The sequence below is a fragment of the Chiloscyllium plagiosum genome, unplaced genomic scaffold (genome assembly GCF_037043375.1).
Source record: "Chiloscyllium plagiosum isolate Xiang-an unplaced genomic scaffold, Cpla_swu_hap1 HiC_scaffold_2, whole genome shotgun sequence".
Taxonomy (NCBI): Eukaryota; Metazoa; Chordata; class Chondrichthyes; order Orectolobiformes; family Hemiscylliidae; genus Chiloscyllium; species Chiloscyllium plagiosum.
Window position 1 is genome coordinate 96,310,648 of NW_028270140.1, and position 17,268 is coordinate 96,327,915.

The window sequence follows — 17,268 nt, forward strand, 5'->3', positions numbered from 1 at the left end:
ATAGAAGAGGATAGCTTTAGATTACAGAAGGATATTGATCAGCTGGTCAGTGGCAAATAGATTTCACCCTGATTAAGAATGAGATGATGCATTTGGGTAGGACAAACAAGGCAAGAGAATACATGATAAACAGTAAGATCAAAGGGACCTTGGTGTGCATGTCCACCAGCCCCTGAAAGTAGCAGAGCTGAAAATGTGTTGCTGGAAAAGCGCAGCAAGTCAGGCAGCATCCAAGGAACAGGAGAATCGAAGTTTCGGGCATAAGCCCTTCCCGAAACGTCGATTCTCCTGCTCCTTGGATGCTGCCTGACTGCTGCGCTTTTCCAGCAACACATTTTCAGCTATGATCTCCAGCATCTGCAATCCTCACTTTCTCCTGAAAGTAGCAGGCCAATAAAGCATTTAAAAAGGCATATGGGAGATGAAACATAGAGTTTAAGAACAGGGAGGTTTTGCTAGAACTGCATAAAATGTTGGATATGCCACAGCTAGAGTATTGTGTGCAGTTCTGGAATCTACATTATGGGAAGGATGTGATAGTACAAAGAGGATGCAAAGGAGATTTACCAGGATGTTGCCTGGGCTGGACAGTTTCAGTTATGAAGGGAGATTGAACAGACTGTTGTTTTCCTTGGAGCAGAGGAGACTGAGGTAGTGGTGGTGGGCAAGGGGTGGGGGGCGGGTGGGATGCATATCTGAGATGTATAAACAATGAAGGGTATATATAGGATAGGAAAGAAGCAACTTCTCCTACGGTGGAGGGATCAATGACCAGAGAGTGTAGATTTAACATAAGGGGCAGAAGGATTGGGGAGGATGTGAGGAAAATTCTTTTCACCCAGAAAGTGGTGGAAATCTAGAAATCAGTCTCTATCAAAAGCAAAAACCTTTATAACAGTTGAAAAGTATTTATATGCCTTTGCCTTGCAAGTGTATATCTAAGGCTATGGGCAAGTGCTGGAAATGGGATTTGAAAGGTTAGGTGGTTGTTTCTCACCTGCACAGACTCCATGAACTGAAAGGCCTGTTTCTATTCTATAGACCTCTATGACTCTAACAATACTGCTGCTAGAAAGAATGCAGAGCTGTACTCTACGAATCACCCTTTATCTGAGATGTGCTATTATGGAATGTATTACCTAAATTGAGGGTGGGAAAAAAATGAGTGGGAACATTAATCTAAGATTAAATGCATGTAGTTCATGCCTAATATTAATCATAACAAGCTCCTGGCAACAAGTAACTCACTGTCTTCTCAGGTGTGGAATGATTTGTGGCAAATTATAACATGAAAATAAGGGGAAGAAAAGATGGGATACTGGTTAGAAGGACTGTCTATTTTTAATTATTCATTCACAGAATGTGAGCATCACTGGTGAGGCAACATTTATTGCCTATCCTTAACTATTTATAAGTGTTGTTTTAACAAACGTAATACAAACATCTCATATGAGAGCTGAAAAATGTGTTGCTGGAAAAGTGTAGCATGTCAGGCAGCATCCAAGGAGCAGGAGAATCGACGTTTCGGGCATAAGCCCTTCTAGGAGGTGACCTGGGGGGTGCAGTAAGAGAGAGACTCACTGAAATCCTTGTAGAGGGAGGAAGAGAGCTTCTTCAAGGAAGGCATCTTTGCATGAGGATTCGCAGTAGGTTAAAATCAACTAGGAGAAAGTGAGAACTGCAGATGCTGAAGATCAGAGCTGAAAAATGTGTTGCTGGAAAAGCACAGCAGGTCAGGCAGCATCCAAGGAGCAGGAGAATCGACATTTCGGGCATAAGCCCTTCATATGAGAGCACATGACTTAAGAATGTATTGCTCTGGATATGGATAAACAATGATAAAAGGTGATAATGGTCTGGATTTTACCCTCTGATACAGAGAGTGGAAATTTCCTGATCCTGAGATCCTACCTCCTGACCAACAGTGTCTGCTCCTTCATAAACAATTTTCATGGTGGGGCCGTGGAGTTCAGCTGAAAGAGAAGGCCTGAGATTACATTGGAGGCAGGGGAATGCCAAGATGGACAAATTAAAACCTACATTTCTGGCACATTGGACCAAGTCTATAGAGAAGCGTTAGGCTCCATAACCCTCCTCCCCTCAACTAAGACCATAGACCATAAGACATTGGAGCAGAAATAAGGCCATTCAGTCCATTGCGTCTGCTCTATCATTCAATCATGGCTGATAAGTTTCTCAACCCCATTCTCCTGCTTTCTCCCCATAACTCTTGATCGTCTTGATACTCAAGAACCTATTTATCTCAGCCTTAAATAAACTCAATGAGATGGCCTCCACAGCCTTCTGTGGCAATGAAATCCCGAGGTTTACCACTCTCTGGCTGAAGAAGTTTCTCCTTATCTCCGTTCTAAAAAGTCTTCCCTTTACACTAAGGCTATGCCCTCGGGCTGTAGTCTCTCCTACCAATGGAAACATCTTCTCAACATTTACTCTGTCCAGGCCATTCAGTATTTTGCAAGTTTCGATTATATTCCCCCTCATCCTTCTAAACTCCATCGAGTATAAACCCAGAGTCCTCAAACAATCCTTATACATTAAGCTTTTCATTCCTGGGACCATTCTCGTGTACCTCCTTGAATATGCTCCAGGGCCAGTACATCCTTCCTGAGATATGGGGGCCAAAACTGCGCACAATACTCCAAATGTAGTCTGACCACCTCTGCTCAACCACCCCTTTACGCTCCTTCATTTATCCAATATCTCCTCAACCACTGTGCTCCCATATCTGCATGTCACCCCATTGTAAATCCCCTTCATATCACATCTTAATGCACTCAATGTCCATTATGTAGAAAAGTTGTTAGCCCTAAAAGAACATTGGGATGATCTTCTTATGAAACTGTCAAAGTTAAGTAATTCAAAAAAAAACCTCCTTCTAGGAACTCATGAAACTGTCAACCTAGATGCATTTAAAGATGCTTATCTACTTATGTCAGCAAAGCCTGTCTAGATAACTCTATTTGTAAGTTCGGAACTCATCCAATCATTCATAATGAGATTCCATTATATATCTCCATCAACACAACTACTCAAGCTGAATACATTAAAGCCTTTGAAGTTATTCAAGGAGTTCAACCACCTGTTCAAAATTTTGAAGCAGTGGTTTTGATGCCTGAGCTGTCATTCAATAAGCCAGATAAAGTGCAGGGAACAATTGGCACAGTTAAATCTGAATTTCAGCACTGTTCCAGAAGTCATGTTATCCAGTGGGTAATATGAAGACTATTTCATATTTCATATAAAGACAATTTTGCATTCATAATGCTGCTTAATTTATCAATAACCTTGCTGTTAAAGAGAAAACCTTATCATCAATCACTCCAATTATCTAAGTGATCATACAGCCTCTCATTAAGAAAAATGACATTGGCAACATCTTTTGAATTTGCCTGTGAAAACATTCCCCACTTCAGACCGGGCTCCTCATGATACATGGCAGCTCTGCGCTGCTATAGACAACATCAACTTCAAAGCCAGTCTGACTCCATGAAAACTATTGACATGTCTAAAATGCCTAACTCCAGATTTGAGCTGGCAATATCAGGGTAGCTGTATGTGAGTTCACTACCTGTAACCTTAGCTCACCCAGTTGCAAATGGCTGATAACAGGAACAGAAAAGGAATCTGGGAATCCAATAGTTCCCCGAAATGTTAAAGAGTTGCCCTTGTGTCAGGGTGGGAAAATTCAGCTCAGTGTGTTCTAAGTTAAAAATACGGGACATTGACTGAAGCTATTTCCTGCATTTAGTTTTGAGGTAAATACAGTTTATCAAAACATTTTCTGTGTATAAAACTAAGATGCATACTTTCTTTATAAAACAAATGTGATTTCTGGGCTTGATTTTAGATGGTGCAGCTGAAGAAGCTGGACTTCAGATTGGTGACATCGTATTGGCTGTTAACGGCACAGATGTGACCAGCATTCCTCACTCTGAGGCAGCCACCCTTGCTCGTCAAGGTAGGGACAGTCAAAGTGGAGTAAAATGTTTGCTTTGTTTGGTAAGTTAGTCTTTTATAACAGCATGCTAGTAGATTACTGATTATTGCAGCATGCTAGTAGATTACTGATGTCATAGAACCCCTACAGTGTGGAAGCAGGCCATTCAGCCCATTGGGTCTATACTAACCTTCCAAAGAGTATCTCACCCAGACCCACTCCATCCCTGTAACCTTGCATTTCCCATGACTAATCCATCTAGCCTGCACATCCCTGGACACTATGGGCAATTTAGCAAGGCTAATCTGCATAACCTGCACATCTTTGGACTGTGGGAAGAAACCAGGGTATCTGGAGGAAAGCCATGCAGACATGGGAAGAATGCACAAACTCCATTCAGACAGTTGCCTGCAGACTGGCTGGAATTGAACCTGGATCCCTGTCACTTTGAGGTTGCAGTGCTAACCACTGAGCCAATAAGGAGCTCTGCATAATTTTCTTTCAGGAAGATCCATTGATTTATGTACCAGGACCATAACCTGGCCAGGGAGAGTGGTGGTGGTGGTGTTCCCATACCTTCAGAGATATCAGATATCCACGTTCCTGACAATACGACCATAAGAAATAGGAATGGGAGTAGGCCATTCAGCTTCTTAAGCCTGCTCCACCAATCAAGTAAGACCATGGCTGATCTGGCCGTCACCCTGTCCTTTCCCCGTAATCCTTGATCAAAAATCTATCCATCTTAGCCATAAACGTATACAAGGTCTTCTTCCAACAGCTCTCTTTGGCAAGGAGTTCCAAAGACTCAGAACCCACTGAGGAGAAAAGATCTTTCTCATTTCAGTTTTAAATAGACACCCCTTAGGTATGAAACTATGCCTTCTTGTCCAGACTAGAGGGGAAACATCCTCTCAGCATTTCTTTTGTCAGGCATCATAAGAATCCAATATGTTTCAACGACATCACCTCCCATTCTTCTAGAATCCAATGAGTAGAGTCCCAACCCGTTTCGTCTTTGTTTGTAAGACAATCCCTCCACACAGGGATCATCCTACTGAACCTTGTGATTGATCCCATATTTACGCACCTATGTCCAAGGCCCTTCATCAATCCTAGGCCAGTGCCACTGCCATCTGTGCTGCTGCCTGCAACCAAGAGTTGCCAACTTCTGACTCGCTTTTCACAGGGGGACCGATTTGGGATTTCCACATCCAGTCTCTTTAATCCCTCATTACAGTGGGCCTTCCCAAAAGAAGCATTTATGGCAACCTCTAGTTTTACAGGAAATGGGTTGGACCCCTCAAACACCTGGTTTAAGTTCCAACTCTAGATGCTGCAGCCTTCCCAACAGGCAAAAGTAGTCACCAACCACCGAGTACAAATCTGTAGAAGTAAACATCCAGCAGATCCAAGATCTCCTAGGCCTCTGTCCTCTCCCGCACAAAATCGTATGTAAAGGATCATCAAGCAGAAACTAACAAATAGAACTCTGAATGATTTAACACGTTCATCAGGGACAAAGCATGTAGGAAGTGTAACTTCCACAAATACTGCAGATACTTAGCTAAGGTACATAAACATGTTGAGGAGAAAGTGAGGTCTGCAGATGCTGGAGATCAGAGCTGGAAATGTGTTGCTGGAAAAGCGCAGCAGATCAGGCAGCATCCAGGGAACAGGAGAATCGACGTTTCGGACATAAGCCTTATGCCCGAAACGTCGATTCTCCTGTTCCCTGGATGCTGCCTGACCTGCTGCGCTTTTCCAGCAACACATTTCCAGCTACATAAACATGTTCACAAGGCAATCAGGAAGGTAAGGAAAAAAAGATAGCTTTGGATATTAAGCACAACATTAACAAGGTTTTTCAACATTACAATACTAAGGGATAGTCAAGCAGGAGGTGACAGGACTAAAACATTACAAACCTGACCGATGACAGACGGAAACACAATATAGTTTAGTTTATTGCCAAGGAAACTAACTTGGGAAATAGTGGAATGAGTGGAAAGTAAAATGATTCCAACAACAAAATCCCCAGGGATAATTGATTTTTAGCCTATGGTACTGATTTAGATAAAGGTCTGAAGCATTGACATTAATTAAGAAAAAGATGATAAACATAGAGAAGGTACTTGTATCCTGGGAACAAGGAGAATCATGTTATTCTTCAAAATGAATACTAAAATAGACTTGGCAACTTCAAAATTATTTGTTTCCAATAGCGGGTAAACAATGGAACCAATGATCAGGAGGAAACATGTAAAATGTTTGTGCAAGAGTAATCTAAGGATCAGCAGCCAAACACAAATTCCTGCTCAAAACATTTTCATGACATTTTTGCAGGACCGATATCCACAAAAAGATCAAGGAAAACCTAAAGGCATGTTTTACCTTGATTGCCATGAATCATTGAACTATGTTCCTTGTGAAAGGTTAAAACCAATTGAAAATAGAACAAATTATTGGAATAGGTAAGAAATTAATTTAAGGCAACAAAATAGAGGCATAATATGTTGGGAGCAAGTGTGAGATCATAAGACTTGGACCCGCTGATGTTTCCAATTTTTGCCAACCACTGAGATTAAAGATCTCAATTCAAATTGGTGAAATCATGTATTATAATATCTGAAACAATAAGATATATCTGTACACAGGTTCAGCAATTTAAATATTAATTAGCATTTCCTTGGTATAAGTGCAGAGTAATTTTTTTATTCACACATGGGAATTTGGCATTGCTGCTGGGCCAGCATATATTTCCCAACCCTATTTGCCATGAGAAGTTAGTGGTCAGCTGCCTTCTTGAACTGCTGTAGTTCATGTGTTATGAGTAGACCCATAATGCTGTTACAGAGGGAACTCCAGGATATTGATCCAGCTATGGTAAAGAAATGGCAAAATATTTCCAAATCAGAATGGTCAACAGCTTGAAGGGGATCTTGCAGGTAATGATGTTCCCATGTATCTACTGCCCTTGTCCTTCTAGATGGAAGTGGTCATGGATTTGAAAGAAGCTGTCTAAGAATCTTTTAAGAATTTCTGCAATGCATGCTACTACTGAGTGTTCGTGATGGGGAACGGATTTGTGTCAACCAATTGACCTGTTTTGTCCTGAATAGTGTCAAGCATCTTGCGTTTTGTTGGACCCATTCTGGCAAGTAGGATATACAGTTACACGCTCCTAACTTGTGCCTTGTCAACTTGTGGACAGGCTTTGGGGAGTCAGAAGGTCCTAAACTCTGACCTGCTCTTGTAGCCATTGTGTTTATACTGCACATGCAGTTGAGCTTCTGGTCAATGGTAACTATCAACATCCTGGGAGATTCTGTGATGGTAACACCACTGAATGTCAAGGGGCAATGATTAGATTGTCTCTTATTGGAGATTGTCATTGCCTGGCATCTAGGTGGTACAAATATTACATGTCACTTTTAAGCCCAAGCCTGGATATTGTCCAGGTCATTCTGCATTTGGTCATGGACTGCTTTAGTATTTGAGGAGTCACAAGTGGTGCTGAATATTATGCAACAATTAGTGAACATCCCTACATGAGACTTTATAGAAGAGGATAGGTTGTTGATGAAGCAGCTGAAGATGGCTGCCATAGGACAATAATCTACCAATTTGCTTTAGATTTTAACATTTGTAGTGACAAATCAGTTCTTCGATTTAACTTGAAGTGTACCAGGACAAAGAAAAGTCACTGATTGGAAAATGTCCTGGTGAAGCACTAAATTCTGTCTCTCTTTTCCTCTGACAACTAAAACTGCTGTAAAAGCCATTATATTTGAGGGGATAGTTCTCTTCTGGCAATTACATCTGTAGTTTTAAGTGAATATTACTTCAGTGCAAGGGCACTTGAACTCAGCAGCTCTGGACACGATCTTGGTGTCCCATGTTATAGAATTGATCAAATTGCAACAGTACCTCATATTTTCTGAACATTTTAGGCCATGCCATGGTCATGAAATGTGCTAAACAAATGCTAAGTGATTGCTTGATTCAATTGACTGAAGTATGCATCTGTGTCGCTGAATATTCATTGCAAATGTTTATGTGTTTTCATGCATTTTGAACATGATTTTATTTTAGTTCTAAGATTACCTAGGAGGAACTGGTTTAAAGTGATATAGGGGTTGAGTTGATAGGATCACCTTAATGAAACACAGATAGGTCAAAACCTCACACATCACTCCATGCAAAAACAAAACAATTTAACAACCTCAAGAATTCATAAAATTGAATTATTCTCCCAATTCAATGGCAATGCCCATCCAATTCTGGAACGTTTTCCAGCACAATATTCACTCAAACTCTTTTTCTCAAGCCTCATGTTCCCCTTGAAGTAATGCGGGGTGAATGAAGCAAGCTTATTACAGTGTATTGATAAGGGGATCTGACAAAATTTTAAAGATTTCTTTCTCTACGATAATCTATTGCTGACCACTCAATTTTTCGAAGAATTACAGCAAATCCTCTGCCCAAGCAGTGACTGTGGTGCCAAATTCCAAATGAATGCCATCTACAAGTTTGCTGAAGACACCACAGTAGTAGGACAGATGTCTAACAATGACGAATCAAAATACAGGAGGGAGATAGAGGGTTGGTGATGTGGTGGAATTAGAAGGATCTCTCTCTCAATGTCAGCAAAACTGAAGAACTAATTATTGGCTTCAGAAAGGAGGAGAACTCACCTCCATCTACATGAATGGAACTGAGGTTGAGACAGTGGAGTGAGTGTGTGACGATAACAGACAATCTGTTCTGGACTTTCTGCGTAGATGCGATGGACAAGAAAGCACAACAATGCCTCTTCTTCCTCAGGCATCTCAGGAAATTTGGCATGTCCATAGAACCCTCACCAACATTTACAGATGCACCATTGAAAGCATCTGTCCAGGTGCATAACCGCCTGGTATGGCAACTGCACTGCCTAGGACTGAAAGAAATTACAGAAGGTTGCATGCACGGCCCAGACTATCACGGAAGCCAACCTTCCATTCATGATCTCTAACTACACGCCTCTCTGCCGCAAAAAGGCTGCCAACATCATCAGAGACCCATCAAACCCCAGTAATGATCTCCTACAATTTCTTCTGTCAGACAGAAGATACAGAAGCCTGAGGACACACAAACCAGCAAGTTCAGGAACAGCTTCTTCCTGGTCATTATTAGACTGATGAATGAACTCTGTAGCCTCAAATAATGCTGATCTCACCTAGCGCATGTACAATGCAATGTAACTTGTATGCCTCTGTCTAAGTCTTTTTACAACCTCTGATCTGAGTGTTCTTGCTTACTATGATTTGCTTGTACTGCTCATAAACAAAGCTTTTCTCTGTACTTCAGTACACATGACAGTAAATCCATCAATCAACCAACCTAAGAATACCAGAAAACACATAGGACTCAAGTCTGCCAAAGCATGTTAATGAATACCACATTAAGGTTTGACTGGCAATCAGTGCCTCATACATGGGGTGATCAGAAGCTCTGCCAATCTTACCTCCCACCCAGGGAGGTCTGAAGACATTTTGCACTGATTGTCTATGACCAAAGAACATAATTTTTATTCTGCTTCTTGAACTGTGAGTGTGTGTTGGCCAGTCTTCTCTATGCACTTCTTCTTTGTCCATGGAATGCTTTGGGAAGTCATTTTCAATATAGGTAGTGAGCACCAGAACTTGATCAAGATGTGCTGCAAATTCTTAGAAAGGCATGAAGGACAATGTTTAACGTTTGGAAATAATGGCCTAGATCTTCCACTCAGGGTAGGAAACCCTACTTCCTATGCAGATTAGACAAAAATAAGCACTTTGTTTTGGATGAGCTTTACATGCAAACATCTGGGCCAGGAGCCTTTCCAATTGAAGCAGTTTAGTCCAAGACTGGATACTATATAACCAGCAGTGGGTTGAAATCACACCCCTTTTTATCAACACCAGCTGCCAAATTCCAAACTTTGACTGTCCCAAGAATCCAAGCCTGATATAGAAACACTGCAAGTTCATTGATTATTGAGAAACTACTGTTAGCGAGTGTGTTTAAATAGCTTAAGACTAGAAAAAATATGTCATTCATAAAGGGGAAACAAACTTGAATTTTAATAAGGAACACGAAAAGGGAAATCAAGTTTAATTTTAAAAAGACCAAAGAAACTGCAGATACTGGAAATGAGAAATAGAAATAGAATTTGCTGGAAAAGCTCTGCAGGTCTGGAAGCATCAGTGGAGAGAAAGCAGAGTTAACACTTTGGGTGTAGTGACCCTCCGTCAGAGCTCAAGTTTAATCAAAAATGAAATAATAAAGTAAATTGTAGGAAAATAAAGTTACCATCAGTCAAGTAAAGTTTATATTGTTATGAGCTAGGCCAGACCACGCAAAACATTCTTGAGCAGGCAGCCTAGACTATAAGTTTGCAATTTGTTTCGGTAAGTGCACAGTGAAAGTTACCCAGAGTAAGGTAGCGAGACGACCAGGTTTTAAAACAGACAAAACTTTATTCACAAAATTACACAATGCAACACAAAGAACAGAACAAAGAACCCCTATAGAACTCAGTCTATCCAAACTAGACTTAATTATGCTGTTCCCAATATATAAAACAGTCCCAATAAGCAAACTCTCTTAAAAAAAAAGTAAAAATGGAACAAATTCTTACAGGTTGAAGTTAGAAGGCAGAAGGAGAGAGAGTTTTTGCAGCCTGTTCACACACAGCTGTACTCCTAACTAGTTCTGGACTGAACTGCTCAGCTGGAGAACTGACCACTCCCTTTTCTTTATAAAGGTCATTTCTAAAACATGACCACTTTGGCCTGAAGTCTCTTCTGTTTACATATAAACAAAAGGCCTCTCAGAATCCTCTTTCATCTCTGTACCAAACTAGTCACTTCGGAACCGGGAGCGTTTTATGACCCCTCTGAAAAAGAATCAAGGACATAGTATCCTTGAGAAAAGGAACAGCTTTTAGAAAAAAGAGACCAGCTTTGTGAAATATCCTAAGTTTATTCTTATTCTAAGGGTAACCAATAGGTTTATGGTTACAGAATGATAATAAGCTGGACTAAGTCGAATTTACATCCTGCGGTATGTGTGAAGACATACCCTGGGTCTCAAATGAACACATCTGCAGGAATTGCTACTGGCTACATAAGCTTGAATTGGGGTTTATAAACTTTTGCAGCTGGTGTCTCGTAGGGATAGAGGGAAAAGCTGACCATCAGGCATGTCGTGTCAATGCTGGTGGCTAATCAGTATTTTATTTTGGAAGGTGGTGAGCATAATCTACAGGGGTTGTAGACAAAGCCAAGCTCATGGTTCCACTCATGGAGAAGATGGAGGAAGATGAATGAAAAGACAACAGTGACAGGAGATTCCATAGTCAGGGGATCAGACAGTATTTCTGCAGGTTTAAACTTGACTCTAGGATGGTATGTTGCTAGCTGTGTGCCAGCATCAATGATGTCAAAGAGCAGGAAGATGTTGCTGCAATTATACAGGGCCTTGAGGGGCCACACCTACAATATTGTGTGCAGTTTTGGTCTCTTTATCAGAGGGAGGGACCAATGTATGAGGAGAAGTTGAACTGGTTAGGATTATATTCACTGGATTTCAGAAAAAATGGAGCTCACCTCATAGAAACCTATAAAAGTCTAACAGGACTAGACAGGGTAGATGTAGAAAGGATATTCCCGAGGATGGGGGAGTCAAGTAGCGGGGATCATTGCTTAAGGATACAGAGTAAATTATTTAGGACTGAACTGAGCAGAAATGTTTTCTCCCAGGGAATAGTGAGCCTATAGAATTCACTACAACAAAAAGCAGTCAAAGCCAAAACATTGTATGATTTCAGGAGTTGGATGTAGCACTTGGGGCTAAAAGGATCAAAGAGCAAGGGGGGGGGGAGAAACAGAAACAGGTTATTGAGTTGGATGATCAGGCATGATCATAACATATGGTGCAACAGTCTTGAAAGGCTGAATGACTTACTCTAGTTCCTATTTCTATGTTTCTAAGCTATATGACATCTGTCCAGGCAACCAGAATCAGCCAGAAGTTGTGGCCTTTAATAATGCAATATCATATGTAAGAAGAGAAGAGGTTCTGAAAGGATTTTCAGGGAGTTAGAAAGGAAATTAAAAAGTAGGACTTCAAGAACAATCATCTTATGATTACTCCCCATACCATGTGCTGATGAGCAGAAGAAAAGGAAGATTGATCGATTGAATACATGGCTGGAGAACTGGTGTATGAGACAGACCAACAGCTTTCTGAAGCATTGGGACAGGTTTTGAGGCAGTGGGATCTGTACAAGCTAGACAAGTTTTGTTTTAACAGGTCTGAGATTGGAAGCCTTGAGGGGAGAATTGCTAGTGATGTTGGGATGGGTTTAATCCAGATTGTTGGGTGTATGGGGTAATCCAAATTGGAAGAAAATTAATTTGAAAATAAGTACAAAAACTGTTAGGGCGGCTATAAGACAAAGCTGAGCATAGAATACAGAATGATGTCAAAAAGATAAAGTTAAAGACACTGAATGCATGCAGTATTCACAACAAGGCAGCTGATCTAAAGACACAAAGAGAGAAGCAAGGCTATGATCTAATTGCCATTACAGAAACATGCCTACATTGTGATCAGGACTGGGAACTGAATGTTCAAGGATATTTGATGTTTAGAAAGGACAGACAAAGGAGGTGAGGTGGTACAGATAATAAGGGAAGATCTCAGCTCAGAGTATAATGCACAGAATTCATTTGGATGAAGCTAAAAAAAAACAGCAAGGAGCCACAGGCTTTTGTTGAAGTTATTTATAGGCCATCAAATAGTTGTGGTACTGTAGGGCATTACATAAATCAGGAGGTGCAAGACACTTGTAACATGGGTTACACAGTAATCATTGGCTACTTCAATTTGATATAGACTGGATAAACCAAATGAGCACTGAAGCTGTGGCAGGTAAGTTTCTGGAGTGTGTTTTGGATAATTTTCTAGAGCAGTGTGTTGAGGAGCTGACTAAAGGACATGCTATTTTAGGTCAAGTGTTAGTTCAATAAAAATGACTAATTAATAACATTATTGTAAAAGAACCTTTATAGTTCGGTTACCACAACATGATAGAATTTTACATTATGTTTGACAGCAAGGTAGTTTAATCTGAAGCAATGGTATTACATTTGAATAAAGGAAAGGCCTGAGGCTCAAATTAGCTGAGGTGAATTGAGAAAATACATTAAAAGGCATGAGTGTACATTGGCAATGGATAGTCTGAAAGAACTATTTCATGACTAACAGCAAACTATACATTCTGTCAAGATGCAATAACACAAAGAAGATCAGTCAGGCATGACTAGCAAAGAAAATTAAAAGTAAAGTTGTCAGAAATAGTAGTTAATCAAGGATTGAGTGGCTTTTAGGTTAGAGGAAAGGAGAACCAGTCTCTCATGACGGAGAATAAAATATAATGTAATCTAGGGAAAAAAATCATAAAACTGTACTGTAAACATTTCTACTGGTACATAAAATGGAAATTTTTGGCTAAAACAATTGTAGGTCATCAGGTCCAGTTGGGGATCAGAGGAATTTGGACGGAGGGAAAAGTAAGTCAGATCAGCAGAGATCAGGGAAAAAGGGGGAAATGTTTGTCAAGCTAAGGGAGATAGTGTGTGTGTGAGAGAAAGTGAGAGAGTGCGTGTGTGAGAGAGTGTGAGAGAAAGAGAGAGAGTGTGAGAGAGCGAGTGAGTGAGAGTGTGTGCGTGAGAGTCAGTGTGTGAGAGAAAGTGAGAGACAGTGTGAGAGAGTGAAAGAGAGTGAGAGAGTGTGTGTGAGAGAGAGATAGAGAGGGAGAGAGAGGGAGTGTGAGAGTGAGAGTGTGAGAGTGCATGTGTGAGAGTATGAGACAGAGAGAGAGTGTGAGAGAGTGTGTGTGAGAGAGTGTAAGAAAGAGAGAGATCGAGAGAGCGAGAGAGTAAGAATGAGAGTGTGTGTGAGAGAGAGTATGAGCGAGTGTGACAGAGAGTGACAGTGTGACAGAGACTGTGACAGAGAGTGTGAGAGTCAGAGTGTGTGAGAGAGAGTGAGAGACAGTGTGAGAGAGTGAAAGAGAGAGTGTGAGAGTCAGAGTGTGTGTGAGAGAGTGAGAGACAGTGTGAGAGTGAAAGAAAGAGTGAGAGAGTCAAAGTGTGAGAAAGAGAGTGTGTGTGAGAGAGAGTGTGAGAGTGAGAGTGTAAGAGTGAGAGTGTGTGAGAGAGTGTGTGAGAAAGTGAGAGAGTATGAGACAGTGCGTGAGAGAGAGAGTGTGTGAGAGTGAGAGCGTGTGAGAGTGAGAGCGTGTGAGAGAGAGTGAGAGAGTGAGAGAGTGTGAGAGTGAGAGAGAATGTGAGAGAGTGAGAGAGAGTGTGTGTGACAGTGAGAGTGTGTGTGACAGAGAGAGTATGTGAGAGAGAGAGTGTGTGTCTGAGAGAGAAACAGAGTGAGAAAGAGTGAGTGTGAGAGTGTGTAAGAGAGAGTGAGAGAGTGAGAAAGAGAACGTGTGTGTGAGAGTGTGTGAGAGAGAGACAGTGAGAGTGTGTGAGTGTGAGACAGAGTTGTATGAGAGAGAATGTGTGTGTGAAAGAGAGTGTGAGAGTGAGAGTATGTAAGAGTGGGTGTGAAAGAGAGTGAGAGAGTGGGTGTGAGACAGAGAGAGTGAGAGTGTGAGTGTGAGAGTGAGAGTGAGAGTGTAAATGAGAGTGTGTGTGAGAGACAGTGTGTGTGTGAAAGAGAGTGAGTGTGAGAGTGAGAGCATGTAAGAGAGAGTGAGTGTGAAAGAGAGTGAGAGAGTGGGTGTGAGACTGAGAGAGAGTGAAAGTGTGAGTGTGAGAGTGAGAGTGTAAGAGTGAGAGTGTGTGAGAGAGAGAGAGTGTGAGAGAGAGAGAGTATTAGATAGTGTGTGAGAGAGAGTGTGAGAGAGTGAGAGAGAATGTGAGAGTGAGAGAGTGTGACAGAAACAGTGTGTGAGAGAAACTGAGTGAGAGTGAGAGTGAGAGAGTGTGAGAGAGAGTGTGAGAGAGAGTGTGAGAGAGAGTGTGAGAGAGAGTGTGAGAGAGAATGAGAGAGAGAATGAGAGAGAGAGTGAGAGAGAATGAGAGAGAGTGTGTGAGAGAGAGAGTGAGAGTGTGTGAGAGTGTGTGTGTGAGACTGAGAGTGTGAGAGAGAGAGAGTGAGTGAGAGTGTGAGAGTGTGTGTGTGTGAGAGAGAGACTGAGAGTGTGTGTGTGAGAGAGAGTGTAAGAGTCAGAGAGTGAGAGTCAGAGAGAGTGAGAGCCAGAGACTGAGCGAGAGTGTGAGCGAGAGAGAGAAAGTGTGCATGTGCGTGCGCGTCATGGGAGCTGAGTGGTCAGGAGTGGGGAATGTCTGTTGTCCATGAGACAATGTCATTGTTGGGAGTGGGAGCAATTGAATAGCTCGCCAAAAGTTAGAGCTGATTCCTCCAACATTTCCTGGGTAGCTATTTAGAACGGTGAGTTAGAGTCCCCCAGAATTTCCAATTCTAAATCAAAGCTGGGGACATTTATGGAAGCTCCAGATACCAGACAATTGCCCAGAAAAAAATTTCAAATTCCTTGGCAACTCCCTCATAGTCAGTGCATTGGGTGAGGGTATAAGGTGCCAGTGGGGGCAGGTGCCAGGTGTGTGGTGGAGATAGGTTGTAAGGTGATTGATTGGTGGCTGGCAAGTGGGTGAGGGGAGTTGAATAGTAATTGAGAGGGGAAATTGCTTGTCAGATGGGTTCAAGAGTACAGGTGTCACAAAGTCCCAGTGCATATCTCCTGGGGTATGCCCAGTTTTGAGTATCCAGAGACCAGGGTATCCAAGCCACTACATACCAATTGTACAAAAGCAGTAAAAAGATGGATAGTGTGTCAATAGAAGTGACACCAATTGACTTGAATACTTACTCCTCATTAATAAGATACTTGAAAGTTGATGCAACTATACCTAGAGAAACAGATGGTGAGTACCCCATCACAAACCTGATTTGAAACCAAAGTCCTTTCTCCAAAACTTAAATTGGAAAAATTGGTAGTTATACAAATACATTAAATATCTCCCAATTCAAGGCACACTGTACTTGTGAGAATGGTTTTTAAAAATGAGTCAAATAAAATGACTCCATAAAATGTATGGACAGCACTGAAATAATATTAGATCATTAACTGTCTTTTTTGTAATTCAATTCCTAGGTCCAGACATTTTGACTCTCATAGTAGGGTCAGACATCAGCCGATGTCCAAACACCCCAAGACCAGCATGTCGCGGATACTTACATAAACGCACTCAATCGGGACTTTTCAAGGGTTGGAGAAAAAGATGGTTTGTTTTAAAACACAACGGTTTATTCTACTATTACAAGAACAAAAAGGTGCGAGAAAATTATGGAACTTTCGAATGAATGACAATGTTCTAAAGTAAGAGTAAATTAGACAACAGCTTATAATCTGTCCTGCCTCCTTCAAGGATCTACAGGCAAGCATCCCAAGGTCTGTTTGTTTTTCTGAGCTTCCTAATGCCCTGCCATTCATTGAGTACTCCCTTCTCTTGTCACTGCTTCCAAAATGCTTACACTTACAAGGACTAAGTTACATCTGCCATTGATCTGCCCATGCCCATCTGACCAATCTGTCTCTACCCTCCCAAAATCTTTTTTCCTCACTGTCATCCACCCAAGCAATCTTTCAAGAAACTTCAGAGAACTGGACCAACATGTCAGCAATATTAGAGTAAAAGGACCGGGGGTGTTGGAAAAGGGGATGCTAGCAAAGCCAAGAAGTTGGAAGTCATCACAAGGAAATTAAGAGAGGCATGGAGGGATCAGCAAATGGAGATTTGTTCATATTTTGGGATAGAGGAGCTTAATAGATTTGTGTGAGAGAATATTGGGAAAGTTGAGTCAGGATGTGAATGAGTGATTCTGCAGCAGTGGAGATGAGGAAGGAGTGAAGATAAGTGATATAGATGTGAATGTAGACATTCTTTGTAATTGACTCAGGATTTGAAGTGTGAGGAGCTCAAAGATCCTGTCCCACAATCAGGAAGAAAAGAAAAGATTGGGAACTGAGGTGCAAAGTACCTGACCAAAGTTCAAGATGGGTTTCAATCTTTGCAATATTGAACTGCAGTCAGAAAGCATAGTAACTATCACTGCACTAAGATATCAGAGCGGTAAGGCATAGTATTGTCATGAACGTTCGGAAAACTAAACAAATGCTTACAGATAGTGTCCCAAAAGAGATGCAATTAAATGCAGACAATGCTATTAAAAGAACA

The 17,268-nt window shown here is 41.3% G+C and overlaps 1 protein-coding gene across 1 annotated transcript in view; it reads left to right on the plus strand.

Annotated features, from left to right (window-relative positions):
- pdzph1 (PDZ and pleckstrin homology domains 1) overlaps positions 1 to 17,268 on the plus strand; it is a 75,708-nt gene that overhangs the window by 28,481 nt on the left and 29,959 nt on the right. Inside the window, exons 7-8 of the mRNA XM_043710190.2 lie at positions 3,869 to 3,979; positions 16,185 to 16,363. Of these exons, the coding sequence (XP_043566125.2) occupies positions 3,869 to 3,979; positions 16,185 to 16,363 (290 nt within the window). The remainder of the gene's footprint in view (positions 1 to 3,868; positions 3,980 to 16,184; positions 16,364 to 17,268) is intronic.